The sequence below is a fragment of the Hevea brasiliensis genome, chromosome 13, assembly GCF_030052815.1.
Source record: "Hevea brasiliensis isolate MT/VB/25A 57/8 chromosome 13, ASM3005281v1, whole genome shotgun sequence".
NCBI lineage: Eukaryota > Viridiplantae > Streptophyta > Magnoliopsida > Malpighiales > Euphorbiaceae > Hevea > Hevea brasiliensis.
The window spans coordinates 16,801,497-16,821,530 of record NC_079505.1 but is presented as its reverse complement, the minus strand read 5'-3'; the positions used below and the strand labels follow the sequence as shown (position 1 = coordinate 16,821,530).

General features: G+C 30.5%; 1 protein-coding gene and 1 pseudogene across 1 annotated transcript; both read right to left on the bottom strand.

Moving 5' to 3' along the window:
- Nucleotides 1-322: 322 nt before the first annotated feature.
- Nucleotides 323-2,840, bottom strand: LOC131171853 (subtilisin-like protease SBT1.8). The gene is made up of 2 exons (XM_058131900.1): nt 1,208-2,840; nt 323-1,103 (listed from the first exon to the last, which is right to left on the bottom strand). Exons 1-2 carry the CDS (start codon nt 2,802-2,804, stop codon nt 445-447), a joined length of 2,256 nt encoding a protein of 751 aa, XP_057987883.1. The 5' UTR covers nt 2,805-2,840; the 3' UTR covers nt 323-444.
- Nucleotides 2,841-10,794: 7,954 nt separating this feature from the next.
- The window catches only part of LOC110650635 (C-type lectin receptor-like tyrosine-protein kinase At1g52310), a 28,720-nt pseudogene continuing 19,480 nt past the window's right edge, over nt 10,795-20,034 (bottom strand).

The window sequence follows — 20,034 nt, the reverse complement described above, 5'->3', positions numbered from 1 at the left end:
GATCAATCAATATTTAAATAAGTAATTAATAAATCATATATTTTAATTTAACCTCTTAAATTAAATTTCTGCGTACATGACTCCATGCATATCCTTATCAATTCTGATGAAAGTAAAAGGTCTATATTTTTAAAAATCAGACTAAACTCTAATACACGGATTTGAGTATTTAAATTCTCTAGTGAGTATTTTCAGCTCAGCTATTTGCTACTTCTCTCAGTTTTTTTATCTTGCAGCTGAGCAATATTTACTTACCCCAAAAATTCTTCAATGGAATAATAATGAATCCCTCACTTTGGAGGATTAGGGAAATGAAATTCCATTTTCTCAAAGCAGCAACGTATTATTAATAATGAAAAACCAGGAACAGAACAACCCAATAAGGGACTGATCACCAATACCCTACTGGTAATGGAGCAAGAACAGACAAGGAGAGCTTATAAATTATGGCCATGTAACTGCAACTGGGCTGCTAACTTGGTTTTTAACATTTTCCCAGACAATTGAACCAAATGCAACTCCACCTACTGGCTTTGAATTATTCTTTGCCACAAATCTCACTGTGTATTTTTTCTTCTCTCCAATATTATTGAAAACTAGCTCAGTTGGTTTCACTGTTACTGCCACATTCGATGGTCTAATCACTTTCACTTTGTAAGTAGACTTGGCAGCCTCCACATTTGTCAATTCCCGAGTGTACTGAACAACTGTCTTGTTTCCAAACAAGACTGAGAATGATGGGTAATTAAGTTCACCAGGATCACTAAATGCTTTAGAACAGGGATTAGAGTTTTCATTGGAAATTGCCTGGATAATTTTGAGAGGATAATTCAATGAACACAAAAATTTTATATAATCTTCTGTGGAGATATCATAAACCAGGCCTGGAGAAAGAGCTTTCTTTGGATCCACATGACCAGAACCATATGCCCATGGATTTGAAGATATACCAGTTGCGGCATCCGGTATAAGAGAGTTGGTGTTGTCGACGGTGTAGGCTGTGGTCATGAGAGCTGATTTAATAGCACTTAAACTCCAACTTGGATGTGCAGCTTTGAGCAACGCAACTATTCCACTTGCATGTGGGCATGCCATGGATGTCCCTGAAATACCATGGACTTATATTTTATCTACCATCATCAACGATTAGAGTGGATCCTTTTTATGTAAGTAGATGAATGCTAGAGAAGCTAGGCAACATAAATACCTGAAATAATGTTGAACTTTGTCCTCCTGTAATCCTCCTTCAAGCCTGATGGACTTGTGGCCTCAGACCATGCAGCTAGGATGTTAACTCCAGGAGCTATAATATCCGGCTTCAAGATCTGTGGTGTCACCGGATTCGGCCCTCGAGAACTAAAAGATCCCACAATTGGCGACGGTCTTACATTTACCACTGTCTTGCCAAAGCTTAGAAGAACTGTTGGATTAGGTTCAGTCTTCACATACTTCTTAATCAAATCACCTACTTTCTTCCCCACCGTTAAGGCGGGCACCAAGAAACTGTTAGTATCCAACGCCTTCACAGCTATACTGTCAATTAGTATCATTCCAACCCCTCCGGCCTTACGCACCACCAGACTTTTCTCCTCGCCATAGCCTTCGCAGACCACCACATGGCCACTCACCAAAGCTGGTTCAAGCGTACCAGGCAAACATAAATTGCTGAAACTATCACTTCCCTTACGATACACCAACCTGGCTGGCTTGCTTCCCATTCCTGGTCCTTTGTAGAGCGAGACACCGGTGAACCGCTGTTTGTTACCAAGCAAGGCATAAGCTGGAAAGTTCCGGTCTATACTTCCGGCACCGACTGTCAAAAGCCATGGGGCCACGTTTGCTACAGTTGATTTTGCAGGTCCATGGTTACCAGCTGAACAAGAGACGAAAATGCCATTGTGCGTTGCAGTGAATCCAGCAAAAGCGATTGGGTCAATAAAATATGGAAGAGGTTCGGGATTCGTGCTGCCAATCGACAGAGAGAGTATATCTACACCATCTAAAATAGCCCTATCCATCCCTGCCATAATATCAACTCCAGAACAACCGCTACTCCAGCAGACCTTGTAGCTTGAGAGTCGGGCATGAACTGCCATTCCACGGGCGGTGCCTCTTGCAAAACCAAACAGACTTGCATTTGTCACGGGCGAACCTGCAATTGTAGTAGAAGTGTGCGTGCCATGCCCATCATAGTCTCGGGGCGAGGCAATATCCTTGGACCTAGGTGCTATTTTCTTGTGTCCTTCCAAGAAATAATTAGCTCCAATTAGCTTCTTATTGCAGAGTTTGTGATCGAAATCGCTTGTGGAGTTACATTTTCCCTTCCAACGTTTTGGGATCTCAGGCATACCCGTGTCATCGAAACTTTTTGACTCTGGCCACACGCCAGTGTCAAGAACTCCGACGATAACGTCATGAGTAGCTTGTTCAATTTCTTGAAATTTACGTCCATCATTCAATGCGAAGTTGGAATTGAGACCAAGGAATTGTGGGGTGCGGGTGGTTTGGACAGAGTAGAGAGTATCCTCAAAGACATTAAGGACAGAATCCATATTCCTGAGAGATTCGGCTTCTTCAGGGTCGAGATAGGCAGCGAAGCCATGAAATGCAGTGGTGTAGGTATAGAGAAGGGAATCAGAGGTGGAAGTGAGGGATTGGTACCAGTCACTGTGAGTAGAGTATGAGTGGGGCTTGGAGTTATGATTCATGTGGAAAATATAAGTTTTCTTGGCAGTAGCTAGGAGCAGTGAAAGGGTTGTTAAGAGGGGAAGAAAGAGGAACCAAGTGTTTGCCATGGAACCCATATAGTTCCTGCTTGTTTATGCTTGGATAAATGTGAACCCATATCTATTAAAAAGGCTTCTCCATGATACGGGTGAGAGATTATTAGGTACACTCAGTGTATATATATCATCTCTCATGATCATATGAGATTCATTAAAAACTCATTATTTATATTATAAAGAAGAACAACTTTATTGTAAGAGAAAAATCTTATCCTATAAAAATAATACATACAAGATGACAAGAGTCACCTCTATTATTACAAGTAAGTGGTGCTGCCCATTTGATTTAAGAGGGACTTGAACTTCAAACCTCAGAGTCTTACAAATAAATGAGATCTACATATAATAAGTGGGTCTTATCATATATTTTGTGTTTGTAAATAAATTCTTTATCAATTCATATTAATTTGAGTCGTCAATTTATGCATCGTCTCTTTGAGGACATGTAGATATTATGAATTAAGGTAGTAATTTAGCACCTAAAAGTGTCCAAATCCGATAAAGAGAAAAATTGAATTGTCGTTGAAGGCAAGGCATGGTGTGAGAGAATTTAATTAGAGCCACAATTCCAGTATAAGGCAAGGATAATATTAATTCAATTCACCGGTATAAGTTTGGACTAGAACCTGTGTGTAGGTACACATAAGGGAATCGGAGGTGGAAGAGAGAGATTGATGCCAGTCATGGTGAGTAGCATGGGTAAAACTTTCAAATTCGGCTCGGTTAATAATAATAATAATACATTATTATTTAATATATTTTATAAATAATTATTAAAATAAATTTAGTTAGATTTAAATATGTAATTTAATTTAAAATTTAATTTAAAATATGATTTAAAATTTTATCTAAGGTTTAGATTTTAAATAACAATATTTTACAATCATATTTAGAATAAAATTTTCTTAACAATAAATTTATTTATAATAGTAAAAAATAAATTTTAATATATTAAAACATAAATCCATTTCATTAAAATTTTATTGGATGGAATACTTATGAAAACTCGGCTCATTCTCTACTGATAATCAAAAGCTTAGAATGTAATTTTTTTTATTTTTTAGAAAATGGAACCCATTGTTTGTTCCTACAAATTGATTAAAATCTGATATTTTTATATGTCAATCTAATGAGCAAATCAAATCAATCTCAACCATGATTTAGCACCTATGCAATACGACACATTTGTGATTTATCACCTTTCAACGTGGGGCACTATAGTCTTGTCAGTTGTCACAGCAGTAGACTTAGACGTATATGAGTTGAAAATTATAAACACTTCTATCACGAGAATAATAATAAAAATGCACATACTTGTTATTATATGTAGAACGAATCGGAAATCGACATTACCAATTTTATTCATTCGTTGTACAAATTATTTATTATTTTATTTTAATAATATAAATTTATATATATTTTTATAATTATATTATAAAATTTTATTAATATTAAAATTTTTAATTTTATTTTACTCATAAATTAATTAATTAATATATATTTTTTAAATAGTGAATAGAATTAATGGTAATTCTCATTCTTTCTATATATTAAATAATTTTAAATTTTAAATTTTTTATAAAAATATCTATTACTCGAAGCATAATATATATATAAATAATAAAAATTTTAAAAAAATAATAATAATAAATAATTAAAAATATAATTATGTAAAAAATAATTAAATTACTTAAATCAGTGAATGAAAAAAGAGAAATTTTAATAAGCACTACATTTAATATATCTTGTAGAAAGGTATCTATTAAATATTTATTTCATATTGAAGAAAATTCAAATTTAAAATATTTGACTAGGGGTGGAGCCGAGATGAAGTCAGTGAGGTCCAAAAAAAATTATTTTACTCAATTTTAAAAGGAAAAATTTTATATACAATAATAAATTATTTATTGAGAAAAAAATTATTATAACACGTAAAAATTTTCAATATATAACAATAATGGAGCAAGAAAAATAAAATAATTTTATAATTATCTTAATTGAGTTTATTTTTTGAAAATATTGCATGATTGCTTCATTATTTATTATCTATCATAGATTTGAATCCTTAGGGCTTATTTGGCATTGATACTAGGCATTATTAAAAAAATTATTTTTATAAATATATTAATTAGATAGTATTAAAAAATAATTTAAAATTAAATTTAATAAATTTTAGAGATAAAAATATTAAAATAATAAAATAATTTTTTTTTAATTTATTTTTTTAATAAAACAACATGTAAAATGTTTTTTTTTTTTCTTAGAAAGCAGTTTTGACTTTACAACTCAATACCAAATAGGTATTTATAGCAAGTATTTGCTAAGTTTTCTAATTTTATCTTTTATCTACTCATCTTAGGACTCTTTAAAAAAAAATTGAGTAATTGACCCATTGACATATGTTTATATTATTTATCTTTACTATCAATATATGTAATTTTAAAAAAAATCAGTATAATTGACCCACTTACAAAGAGACAGCTCCACCCATCTTTAATATGTATATTAAATTGGATTTGATGTGGGATATGATTTTTATTATTATTACTACCCACAAATTGGCTACTACTGTAGATGTTTTTAAGTTTAATAGGAATCGTCTTTAAAATCGTGAGATTTCGAGTTTGATTTCGAGTTTGATTTTAATTAAAGTTAATGGTATAGATCAAAAATTTTATAAGAAAAATAGAATAATTTTATAAAATTATAAAATATTTTAATTTTATTTATTTAAATGTAATATATAAAAATTGATAAATATTATTATAAAAAATATATATTTTACATTTAAATAAGAATTTATGTAAATAAAATTTAGTTATAAATATTTAATATATAAAACTCAAATTCAATCTGAACTCCATATAAATATTATTTTTTAAATTTAAATTTACCTCAAACTCAATTTTATATTACCAGAGATATTACTATAATTAAGGTTCAGTCAAATTAAATGCTCAAAAATATTAGATATGTTGCTATTCCTAGTTTAAAGAGGTTGGGGATTAGAACTGATTACTGAATAAATACATTGTTGGTAGTTATATTTACAAAAGTGTAACTAATATAATAAAACAATAAATTGTTAAGACTAGTTAATATTAAATAGTCCTATGAAAATCTCAGCTGTATATAATATAAAATAAAAGTTTATTGGCCAAATAAATCTAAACTGTTAAGTTAGTTGTTAATTATATCCAAAACTTTTAATTTTAAATAATTTAATCATAACTTTCAAAGTTAAAAAATTTTTATCCAAAACTCTAAATCTAATTTAGGGATTTTGACTTTTGCCATATGAGATGTTAAAGTGACTTGACAAGTCACAATTTTTAATTTTTTTTTATTTGATTCATCTCTATCTCTCTCTCTTAGTTCTAAGCAATCAAGCTCACAAGATACAAATTATTTATTGGATTATGTTATGATTCATTACTGAAACAAAAACTAGTGATTTGGCTTCCATTTCTTGCATGATGAATGGCATAATAATTCACAATAAACATAATTAATTAGATTTCTTAAAAAAAAATCACAAAAAGGAACCAAAGAAAGATATCTATTTCAAACAACATACCATCAAGTTACTTGAACCAACTCAGTAACAAACTTGAATACATAAGCCACATTAGCATTGCTACTAACTAATAATCACAATATAGTTATTGTTGATTCTCATGGAAAAGAAAGAGCAACCTCCAATCTGCCAAGTTATTTCATTTGATTTATATCTTCTGAGCTTGATTGCTTAGAAGAGAGAGATGAATCAACTAAAAAAAAATATTAAAATTATAACTTGTTAAGTCACTTGGCATCCCATGTGGCAAAAGACAAAACTATGCTAAAATTGTTAAAAAAATAGCTATAATTATAAAAAATTTTAAAAACATATTTTTCAGTATTAAGCCTTTAAAATACATATTATCATTTACTATTAATAAATTATTTATGAGTTAGGATTTTTATTTATATAAGTATTTTTTAAAATAAGATTTATAATAAGACTAAGATTTTAATATTTTGATTATTATTTATTATAAATTAAAAATTATAAAATAATTTGATCATTTTTAAAATTTTTACATTCATATTTTTATATTTTTATATTTATTAGTTAATTATTAGAAAACAAAACAACACTATAGGTGAAAAAGTTAGGTGAGTGAATTAATAAATTCATTCAATCACTCACCTAAGTATTTAAAACCAAAAAGTATATATGATAAATTATATTGATGAAAAGTTAAATTATATACTTTAAAAATATATTATTATAATTATATATCATATATTAATTTTATTCTTTAATAGAAGTCTAAATATTCATATATTTACATAATTAAATAAGGTTAAAAAACAAAGAAAAATCAAAACTTTTATGTCAATTATCAATTTTAGTTAAAACTTTTAATTATATCAATTTAATCATAAATCTTTCCAACGTTTTTAATTTTAATTATAAATTTAATTAAAAATAATTAACTCATCAATTGATAAAATAATTTAAATTTTTTCATTTATTATCAATTTTAGCTGCTTCTTTTATTTTTCTTAATATATTCAATAATTTTAGTATTTTTATCAATTTTAACAAACTTCATATTGATAAAAAAATAATAAATGAATAATATATCTAATATTATTATCTAAGTTTTTAATTTTTTTTTACCTCTATTTCTTTCTACTTATACTTTTAATTTATATCTTTCCTATCATTTTATTTCAAATTTAAGAAAAAAAATAATAAAACCAAAATAAATGTAATTATAATTTTTAAAATGATAGATAAATTAATTAAAATAATATTTTTTTTATCAATATGAGAATAATTGCTAAAATTAATATAAAAATTAATAAGACTAACTAATATTAATAATATATGTAAATATTTTAACTGCTTTTATCAATTAAATAATTTAATTAGGCTAGTTGCTAAAATTGAAACTAATATTTTGAGATTAAATTGATAAAATTAAAAGATTTAACTAAAATTGAAGAAATTTATAAAGGTTTTTATTTTTTCAGTCATTTAGCCATTAAATAATAATATAAAATTTATATAAATAGATAAAATTTTAAAATAATAAACATTTAAATTTGATATTAGGATTTTTTATTATATTTTAATATAAAATTAAAATTTATTTTTATTTTAAACAATTAGTTATGCAAATAAGTCTAAATAATTTTTATGAATAGTATCTTTTAAAAAAAATTATATATTTATAAATTATAATATTTTATTGATGTAAAGAATACAATTAATTTGAAAAAATGACTAATTAATAAACAAATTCTAAGCACTTTTTAATTTTATTTAAAATTTTAGTTGATTTTATTAAAATTGTAAAATTAGTGTTACTTTTAAAATATTTTATCTTTTTAATAACATTTTTATAATTATGTTAATTAAACAATTAATTTTTTTAATAATAATTTTATAATAATATGAGGATATTTTTGTTCCTCCAATTATTCTCCTCTATTCCAGTTATATATATATATATATATATATATATATATATATATATATATATATATATTAAAATACATTAAATTATTTTAAATGAATTAATGATACCATAATTATAATCCTATAAGTTTTAAAGGATGAGTAGAATTATTATTAAAATAATACAAATTCTGAATTTATATTAATTATTGTAAGAATGAAAAATAAAATTATTAGGCATTTAGTGATAAATATTTTATTGTTAAAAATTATTAGTAATAATATAGTATATTGTAGGATTAACATTATAATTATCTATCACTAAAAAATTAGTGACGATAATATACGAAAGTTATTAATTATTAAAATTATCAACAATGTATATTTTTATCGCTAAATTTTTATCGTTAAATAGTATTAGCGACGATGAATTTATATGAATCTATAACTACATTTTTTTATATTTGGTAAATAATAAATAAATTAATAATATTTTTTATTTATTAATTTTTTTATTTTAATTAATTACTTTTTATAAAATTTAGGATTAAAAATTTTAAATTTATATAAATTGCAAAATTAAGAACTTTAAATTTATATAAATTTTTAAAATTAATTTAAATAATAAAATATAATTATAATTAATTTTAAAAATAAAAAATAATTTTGACAAAGCCAATATTCTTTATATATAATATAAATAATCAGTTAACCCTCTCTTAAAAAAAAAAATCAATTAGCCGCTTTCCTTCAATTGTAATCAATTTAACTCGATTGTCAAAAATATGAAACTCTGATATAATTTTAATGAATATATAATAATTTATCATTTTTTGAATTTTTGTCATTATTTTAAAAAATACAAGTGAGTGTATTAAAATAATTATGAGTTCTGGTCCTCGTGAGAGAGCGTAGGTTCAAATCCCACTTCTGACACATTTCTATTTTAAACAACTAAAATAAAGCTAAAATATTACTTTATTTTTCACAAGGTAAATAAAAATTAATTTCATAAATAATCACTCTTAAATAATAAATAATCTTAAAAAAAATTTAAGATTATTTAATCAAGGTGTTAAATGAAATTTGGAAGGTAACCTTTTATGTTATGAAACTGCACTGGTTGAATAATAAAATTTTGATAACCACAGTTGAAAGGTAAATTACTATTTACTCTTTATATTTTAATAAAATTAATTATTTTATTTTTATTTTTTAAAAAATATATTATTTAATTTTAATATTTCACTTTCATTAAATTGTTTAGTCTCTCGTTAATTTTTCGATTTGTTAATACTGATCAAACTACTATTTAATCTTTTTATTTTAACAAAATTATTTAATTTCTATATTAAAAAAAAGCATATTAATTAATCTTTATAATTTGACTATGTTAATTATTTAGTCTCATAATTATCTTTTATATCTAAAATACCATAATTCTCCCTCTCTTATTTCTCTCTCTCTCTCTCTCTCTCTCTCTCTCTCTCTCTCTCTCTCTCTCTCTCTCTCTCTCTCTCTATATATATATATATATATATTTATTCTCCTCTATACTCACATCCTTTTCTCCCCTCATCCTCTTTTTATTTTTTTTCTGTTGATAAAAATGGTACAAACTATCTATATAAAAAAGTTAATTTGTTTTTCTTAAATTTCTAAGTAATTAAGGAAAATTATCTCCCAGTGAGAAAATGTAAAAATAATATACAAAGAATTAGAAAATTAAAAAAAAATGTAAATTCAAATTTAGTCTCTAAATAGCAAAATTTTTATTTTTATCCATAACTGTATTTTTCAAAATATATTGATCAACTAATTAATTTCACTAAAATAAAAAAATTAAATAATAGTATTTTTTAAAATACGTTGATCAACTAATTAATCTTCTTAAAATAGATACTAAATAGTAATTTGAATAATATGAATTGAAGAAAAATTAATATATTCAACACATAGATTACAATTTATGGGTTCTAACTCATATTTATACAACTTTAAGATTTCTACCATATTTATTTCACCAATCAACCATATGATCACATGAAAAACATAAATTATATAAATTAACCACAGTCTATATATGCACCTTATTATTTTAGAATAACCATTGCTCCAGGATTGAATCAACAGAAAGTCTTTTAAGGATGCCAAGAACCAAAGTCAGACAAAGACAAAACTTAACTTAGCTATTTATATATCGTAACGCCTTTTAGCCACTAGTTTCATAACTTCATGCGTATAACTATTAAGAAGAATTATATCTTTTAATTAATGTACACAATTTTTGAATTTTATTACCTTTTAACAATATACATGACTTATACATTTTAAGTCTAATAGATCTAGATTGACCCACATAAGTGACTCGAACCATATTTTCAACATGAATAACAAAAAATTTGACTAAGAGACTAAATACTAAACAGTTAATAGAAGTAAAATACATATACTAAATAATATATTTTTCAAAAAACAAAGATTAAGTAATTAGTTCCGTTAAAATACATTGCCTAAATATTAATTTTCCCTAAAACTAAACTTCCCTAATGCTTGACCTTTTCCCACAAAATTCACTGTCCAAAACAGAATGATCAGCATAATCTATAGTGCGATGGAATGCATTCTTGGCTTATAAGGAAATGGAAATTCTACAACAAAATTTAAGAAACTAGAATCTATGTTAGTCCAACTCTTGCTTCTCAGTATTCTGCAATTTCTCAAGCCCTCAATGGTCGGGACAAAGAATGCCGTTGCAGTTATCTTGAAGTTAGAAAATCCCCGGGCATCCAGCCGGGTTGCCTCATTTTACAATGGATGACTGGGCCAATTGCTGTAGCTGATGGACAACATGAGACATTCTCGGGCGCATTGACGGCACATGTTGTGTGCAAGTATATACGAGGTCCACTACCTTTTGAATCACACCAGCTTCCGAAATTTCGGAAGAAGATGAAGATATGAGAGCATCCAAGAGATCAGGATAGCGATGTGCCTGAACCAACGGTGTGGCCCACTCAAATATACTTTGCCAACCCACTGAATCAACTGCTTGTGCAGGCCTGCGACCAGTGACTATTTCTAACAGCAGAACTCCAAAGCTGTAAACATCACTTTTCGTTGTAAGATCATTTCTATAAACAAATTCTGGTGCAAGGTACCCATATGTCCCACCTGCCATCACTGTTCTCTCGTGCATCACTTCCCATGGCACAAACTTGGAGAGACCAACTCCCATCATGTGTGCTCCAAACTCTTCATCAAGAAGCACATTGCTGGCACGAATATCCCGATGCACAACGTGTGGCTTAAACTTGTCATGCAAGAACCTATTCACGAGGAGAAACCAAGCAAAAGACATTATGTCAGTAGAAAATAAACCATCACAGAGATTAATTGGTTAGGTATAGGCTACACATCTATGAAAAGTCCAATAATAATCTACATCTTATCATCCCTTAGCGTAAAATTTTTCAGTAGTAACACTTTTCTTTCCTTATTAAACCCTATTTGAGGCTTTGGATGGGCTGCATTTTGTGCAGCTCCATAGGGCCTCCCAACCATGGTTTTGGCCCAAAAACTATGGTCCACGGGCTGCAGTTGGTAAAGAAAAAGGGCAAGAGCAGTTAGGAAAAGCCGCACAAACCAATCCACCAAACAGGCAGTTATTCAGCAATCAAAGATGATGCAAAGTTTAGGAAGAAAGCAAGGCAAAGAGAAAACAAAATTTCAGAGACAAAGTTAGCAGAAATTCATGTTTTATGATGTTTCAAAAACGAAGTTAGCAGGCATTTATGTTTTATGATGTCTCCAAAAACAAAGATTAACAATAATACTGCTCATGCTTCTATTACTAGTAACAATATGCAGTTTGCAAATAAGTAAACACAGGCCATGGATACTCACACAATCCCTTGAACAACGGTAGTAGCTGTTTTCATTCTCATAGCCCAATCCAAGCTCCTCCCTCCCCTTGGTATGTGGTAGGGGTGTGCAAACGGTCGGTTCGGTTTCGAACCGAACCGAACCGATAAAATCGAAAATCAAAAATAAAAAATTTTAAAAATCGAACCAAACCGATTGATAAGAGAAAATCGAACCGAATCGAACCGATAAATATCGGTTTGATTCGGTTTTAAACTGATCAAACCGAAATTTATAAAATTTCATATTTTTAACATTAAATCTAAATAATAAAAACATAAAAACAAAAAAAATTAGAAATCAAAACTCAAAAATCTTAAGGCTCAGTTCGGTTTTCTTTGATTTCGATTCGGTTCGATTCAATTCGGTTCGATTTTTTTGATTTCCTATATATATTAATAATTTCGGTTCGGTTTGATTTTTTTGATTTTTTTATGAAAATAACCGAACCGAACCTATTAACCGAAATTATCAAAATTATAAACTAAACCGAACCGATTGAATTTTAAAACTGAACCGATTGAACCGAATTCAACCGGTTCGGTTTGATTTTTTGATTTAAACCGAAAACTGCTCTCCCCTAGTATGTGGTGTAGCCATCTATCTAAGGGCCCATTAACTATAAACTCATAAACAATATAGCGATCACCATGATCATGGCAACATCCTTTAATAGCCACCAAATTTGGATGATGAAGCCTTGCAACCCTTCCAATCTCAGAATAAAAATCCTTCTTCCTTTGGAAATCGGATCTCTTCAATCTCTTAACAGCAACCCTTGATCCATCAGGAAGAAGACCACTATATGTGCCACCCGTTTTTGCATCACCAAGAAGACGATTTCCTTCACTAAAATTCTTTGTAATTGACCTCAGTTCCTCATCAGTGAAGACTTTCCATGAGGGCGGAATTAATGCAGAAGCTGCAAGATTATATAATTTGTGGGACTTTCTGCGCTTCCTGCTCTGTCTGCAAGCAAGAAGCCAAATCACCACAGGAAACATCATGCAGAGGATCATCCCACTAACAACTGCAAGGATAATAAGATATTCCCTGTGACAGTGCATGTGGTAGCATTTGTTTTCTGCTAACCAGGAGAGAGAGAGAGAGAGAAAGAGAGAGAGAGAGAGAGAAGAGGAAAACAAAAAGGAAAAGCATGTCAAGCACTTCTCTTCACACAAGTGACAGAAAAACATTATACACTTCCAAACACTCAAAACTACAATATGGGCATGTGAGCAAGTACATATTTCCTCAAAAGGAAATACATACAAATATAGATCAGGGATGAATAGCAATTTATCTGTAACATGTTGTGGAGGCTTACCAACATCAAGCATGCAAATAAAAGCATGAGACATGTTGCATCTCTCTTCCATGAGATAAGTGGTACCATTATTCAACAATGTACAGAAATCAGCTCCAGTATTGTTGCGGCATGGTAAACTGGTGCAATTTGAATTAGAATATGGCCCAGCAAATATTTACTTATTCCAATATGATGAATTATCAGACCACTTCCAATCAAAACCAACAGTGGAGTCAATATCTCTTCCTCCAACCCAGCAGCAATTAGCAATTTGCCCACGCAGCTGTTTTGCAAAGCTTAGTTCTTGAGAAGATGTTAATGCTACCAAATGTCCACCATAGCTTTTGCAGAGGTTCTCTGACTCAACCCATGATAGGGAATTTTCTAAATATTTCAGGCACTTATTCTTGTTTGGACTGATAGTTCAAATAAAAGTATGGTGAAAAATGGCATGACGAACAAAAAGGATGGTGAAAAATGGCACATAGGCTTAGGTTATGAGAAGAGATGGTGAGATAGCATTTATTGGGTCTGTGATCAAGGGTTAGGTAAGCATTTTCAGTATGACCAATAGGGTCACCTTATAAGAAAACATGAATGAAAATAAGTGACAGAACGATAGTAGGAGATAGAGTCGGAAGAAATATGTATGAGTAATAGTCACAAGTTACTGAGAAGTACTAGAATAAGAGTTATGGCAGTAAATATGATTGGAATCAATTCTGGAAGAGTTTGTTAGTGAGAGGTATCTTCTAAAATACAGTAAGATGTAAGGATGTAAAAGAACGAGGGTAAGCATAAAAGGTAAAAATGGAGTATAAGTAAAGATAGTAAATCTCAAGATGATATGTCAGGCAAATTGGTGGTACAACAGAAGGATTGTTGCAGCTGATATCTTATAGGAAGAGATGATAAAATTTCAAGAAAAAGACCAAGAGACATGGGTTGAATATTATTCTACAGACAATAGTGTGCTGATGATTGTAGGAGGAGATTTCTCCTTCTCTTCAAGTTTAGCTCATACTTTTGGCTCAAGAAGACTACATAAGCAAGGGAAATTATGTTGAGGTAACTCGATATTTAAGAAGTTGGTAGGCACTAGTCCGTAAGCATTCTCTTTAAAAAGGAAATGACGATAAGTGTGTACCTAATGTTAAGTATGAAAGGATGATCAGAAAGGTGACAGGAGTTAAATCGAGCTAGTTACCAGGGATTACAACCCTTCTAAACTTTAAGCTAGAGGAAGTACTTTTTGCTAATGAGTTACGATGAATGAAATTGTTGTTGATGGGAAAATTTGAGGCTGAATTTTGGAGAGTTGTAGGCAGTATATGTGGTTATATTAAGGAGAATAGACATGTGAAGTATCTTGTCTGAAATTATGGCATAGCACACATTTCCCACGATCATGTTAGTTCAGGTGGAACTTATAGTTTCAAGGGCTCCTCTCTAACTATGATGAGCAATTTCCTACAAAGGGTAGTAGGGAATGATAACTTTCTAATGGTTAAGTTAGGAAAGGAGACACAAAAAGAATTTTCTAGGGTCAATTACAAGTGTTATATAATGTGAAAGATGTGTTGATAAGAGCCAATCGTAAGGTTAGAATTCCAGAAGTAATGAAACTAGTAATCAAGATAGGACTAAGAGATAAAATGAAAGTCAAAGTAGATGTTGGGATGGATATCCTTAAAGGAAAGGCATAAGGGTGAGAGAGGACAAAGGTTAAAGAATAAGTACAATAAGTTAGAAAGATATCAACACTAGCAGAAAAAAAAAAAAAAAAGTGGATAAGATCCAAAGGATAGGTGAAAAACTTAGTAGAGTTGGTTACAATGATGAGGGTAAGAAGGAATAAGTACGCTAGGGACACACTAAGGGATGTTTAAAACAAATTATGATGAAATAGTAAGATAAAGAAATAATGGAGCCTCGATTTAAGTACCAATGTGTTAGGAAGCACATCAGATAGTAAGAAATTTCAAGCAGAAGGCAAGTAACTCTCTTTTCAGAAAAGGATTAGGATATGATAAGTTGTTTTGACTGGATGGCTTAGGAATACATAGACTTTTGTTAGGTTAGAGAAGAGACCCAGTCCACTTTCTACTATTAATAAATAGAATATGAACTCTTAATACTTGGATAGAGCTCTACATAACTAGTTACATAAAATGGACGGGGGTTGATTTGAGGACCTTAGTAATGACACAAGTAAATTGAGAATTCGAAGTATCATCAGAATGAAAAGATACATAGGAATGGGGCTATAGGACAAGTAAAGATTTAGAATAAGATGCCTATGATAGGTGCTACAAGAAACATCTTATAGAACATTATAGGATAAGGAACATAAGTCATGTCCTTGGGAAGCAGAAATTGTTGAAATAAAGGAATGAGGACTAAAGTTACTAAGAGACATGTTGGGGCGCGTTGAAAGAGGGGTAAGCGCCAAGGTTGATTGAAGTTATGAGACACCAAGTCAAGTACAAAGAGGTATAGTGAATACTTGAGATAACAAAAAATGATCAATGAATAGTTAAGAGATAAGAGCATCTCTAGTAAGAGATGATGACAGTTAGGACACTACAGTAAAATCAAAGAGCAGAGAAATGCGATCTATAGTATACAAAGAGTTTGGAGAATAAAGCGTTTTAACCATCTTTGCTTAGTTGGAGGAGTAAATGCTCGCATCTATCCTAATAACCTCTTTCTTTTTCCCTTGTTTATTTGAAAATTCGAAAACGGATTTTTCTTAAGGAAGGAAGAATGTAACAACTCGAATTTTTAAATTATAAATAAAATAAAAAGAAAATATTATATTATTAATATTATGAAATTTATTTGAATTGATTTTAAAATAAAGGAAGATAATAAAAAAATAATAAATAAATAAATAAAAATAAAAATGAAATATAAAATATATATATATATATATATAAAGATAGTTGAATTATATTATATTGTGGGTTATAGTATTTTAATGTTAAATATTTTGAAAGTTTAATAATAATAATAATAACAATAATAAAAACAAACAGCTTTAAAAAGCTGTATATATATATATATATATATATATATATATATATATATAAAGATAGTTGAATTATATTATATTGTGGGTTATAGTATTTTAATGTTAAATATTTTGAAAGTTTAATAATAATAATAATAATAATAATAATAATAATAATAATAACAATAATAAAAAAAAACAGCTTTAAAAAGCTGTTACTGTGCGGTCCCCCCTCTCTCTCTCTCTCTTTCTCTCTTTTCATTTTTTCCCTTTTCATTTTCTAGCCATAACTTCTTCCTCCTATCACCGTTTTTAGCGTTCTTGGTATCAAAATGTTCCTTTCTTCATGGGCATTGTATAGATACTAAGTTTGTGCAGTATCGTTTCCTGGTTTGTATCCTCCTATCACCGTTTTTAGCGTTCTTGGTATCAAAATGTTCCTTTCTTCATGGGCATTGTATAGATACTAAGTTTGTGCAGTATCGTTTCCTGGTTTGTATGAATCAAGCTTCAAAAGTTTTAGCCCATTTTAATTTCTGGGCTAGATCTCTTTCAAACCGTAAATTCTATCAAAAATCTGAGACCACCAGCATACTCCACTCATCGAGGGCTTCACGACGATAGCAATTTGAAATTTTTCCAACACCAAAATTTCGATAGGTCCCACGAACTTTGTAGTATTTTTTGAGCTTCAAATGAGCTTATTTAATTTTGTAACAATTTTATTCTAACCCCTAGTATTGTGAGCTTCACGTAGGTTCTCTTGTTTTGTGAAAATTCGACAGTTGCTCGGGTCTATAAATTCCAGGCCGGACATACAGGCTGCTAGAAAAACTTCAGAACCGGGTCGAGGTTGTAGGTTATCCCACCATTTGCAGATGCCCTGGACGCGTTTCAAGCGTTAGAATTGGCATAGGTAAACCCAAACCTAAAGTTTCTTCAGTTATTTAGTGTCAGATTTAGAATAAAAATCCATAAAATATTCAAGGGTTATTAGAAAATTATAATTCTTTTTACAATAGCTTTATAATATTGTTGAGGACCGTAAGGCAAAGTTTTTAGAATTTTTAGAGATTATTTGAGTGATTTTTGCAGAATATCAGTTTTAGGTGCTAAAATGTACTTTTTCAATTTTGTGACTATTGCCTGGTTTGGAGGCCCCAAGAGGGGCCATATGATATTGATGAGATATGGGTTGAGATGTGTGATTCTAGAAGTATTATTTGAACTATTGTGCAAGTTGAGTAGGTCCTAAGTGCAGGAGAAACTTTGCCAAAATTTCGACAAGATCTTAGAAACTATTTTAATTTTATGGTTTAAATCAATTATTTAGTTTTGTCAGTCTTTTGATAGAAGTCAGTGTGTATATTTAAGTGATCGGTACCCGCCGTCTTCTCCTTTCAAGAGACCAGCTGCAGTCCAGTTGACTAATCCGTGAGTAGATATTGATTTTATTTACAATTTCGATATTATTATATTTATGGCATGCTCATGCATCACTATTACTTATATTTATGTAGTTACATATTAGGCATGCCCTGCTTTGCATTTATACTTAATGATATTACTTTGGTTGCTGTGTTTTGATAATTTGAAGCTGTGTGTGTGAGTTGGTGTGTATGTGGAGTATATGGATATGGGTAGGACAGGTAGACTCGGCTGGAGGTTGACTCGCTGGGACTCAATCCTTATTATAAGTCAGGGTAGGCACGGCTTTGAGTTGATCTCGCTAGCCTCTACATATGAATTATTAAGCGAAAATCCGACTCGAGTTAATCTTGCTGGCAAGTCTTAGATTAAGAGAGCTGGGTAGGGGGATCAGCTCTCCATATATGTATGCGTGAGAATGAATATGACTTGGGTGCGTGAGTGCTCCAGATTATCTTTGATGTGACCTGACTTGTTTGCATAACTTGTATGAAGATAATGTATTTCATTTCTAAGGATGTATTAGAATTAGATACTTATAGAAATTGTAGATAAAATAAATATTTACTCTCTGAGTTAAACGCTCACTCTTGTTCACTATTTTTCTAGGATATAGGAAAGTCTTGCTGTAAATATCACACCTTACCCTTCTGTAAGGCATAACATAATCCCGTAGTATATCTAATGAATTATTGAACTTCACCTACCGATAACCCATAAATACACTACAAGAGATTTTAAAACCATTTTCTTACTTTTTGAAAGTGGTGTACGTTTTTGGTAGGAATTTAAAGTATTTAATTAAGGTTTAAAAGTCATGTAAAATTTTTGTCCATTTCCATTTTTTCACAAATTTAGGAAAATTTCGGCAGAGTGCCGGCTGTATTTGAGAAAACCGAAAAATTTTACCTGTTGAAACACTTCTAATATAACACTTCAACCAAAATCAACCACTATTTCAACTCAATCAACACAAATTTTCCCCAAACTCCACATTTCAAATAAATAGTTCACAACTCAAAATTTCAATTCAATTATTTTCAAAATTAGTTGTCACACCCCGGCTTAGGGGGCCCCAGCTCAAGCCCCTCTATGGGTGGCCTTCTTGCCAGCGTACCCTTCTAGAGGCCGGGCCTGCAACTCAAATCAGTACTGTCCGCTTTGGTGGAGTTAATCCCTTGGCCCTGCAGAGCTAGGATTCGAACCCATATCACCTCACGGTTTTACTCGCCTCTTACCAATTGAGCTTTTTTAATTGTCACACCCCGGCTTAGGGGGCCCCAGCTCAAGCCCCTCTAGTGAGCCTTCTTGCCAGCGTACCCTTCTAGAGGCCGGACCTGCGACTCACAAGGTACTGTCCGCTTTGTGGAATTAAATCCCTTCACCCTGCAGAGCTAGGATTCGAACCCTTATCACTCACGGATTTGCTTCGCCTCTCACCAATTGAGCTGCAGCTCAATTGGTGAGAGGCGAAGCAAATCCGTGAGTGATAAGGGTTCCCCTAGCTGCAGGTGAAGGGATTTAATTCCACAAAGCGCCTTTATATTGTCACACCAGGCAGGGCCCGACTCAAGCCCCTCTATGGGTGGCCTTCTTGCCCGTACCGACTGCGACTCACAGTCTTGTCCGCTTTGTGGAATTAAATCCCTTCACCTGGAGCTAGGATTCGAACCCTTATCACTCACTCGCAATTAGTCGCAATCCTCAATTCACCCAGGGGGGGGAGGAGCTTGGCCTAAGCCGGGGTGTGACATTAGTACTAATTAATGTCATACTCATTGTATTAAGGAAAATTTAATTTACATTCATCAGTCCAAAAGTTACATCAGGGAGTCCAAAATAATATTATTACAAAATCTGTACAATCTGCTCAAGACCCATTTACAAAGGTACATACAGTTATTTATATCAAAATAAATATATACAATAAGGGTATAAAATTATACCCAATAAAATATCCAAAAGTAGCTCAGTACTCCTTAGCAGCTCACTCAGCTGCTCTATCAGTCTCTCTACCTGCGACAGCAATGAACAGCCATCGCTGAGTACCATGTCTTAGTGGTGCACTACATACTAAAATAATATTTAATACATATATCAAATCACATTTATTCAAATTTGG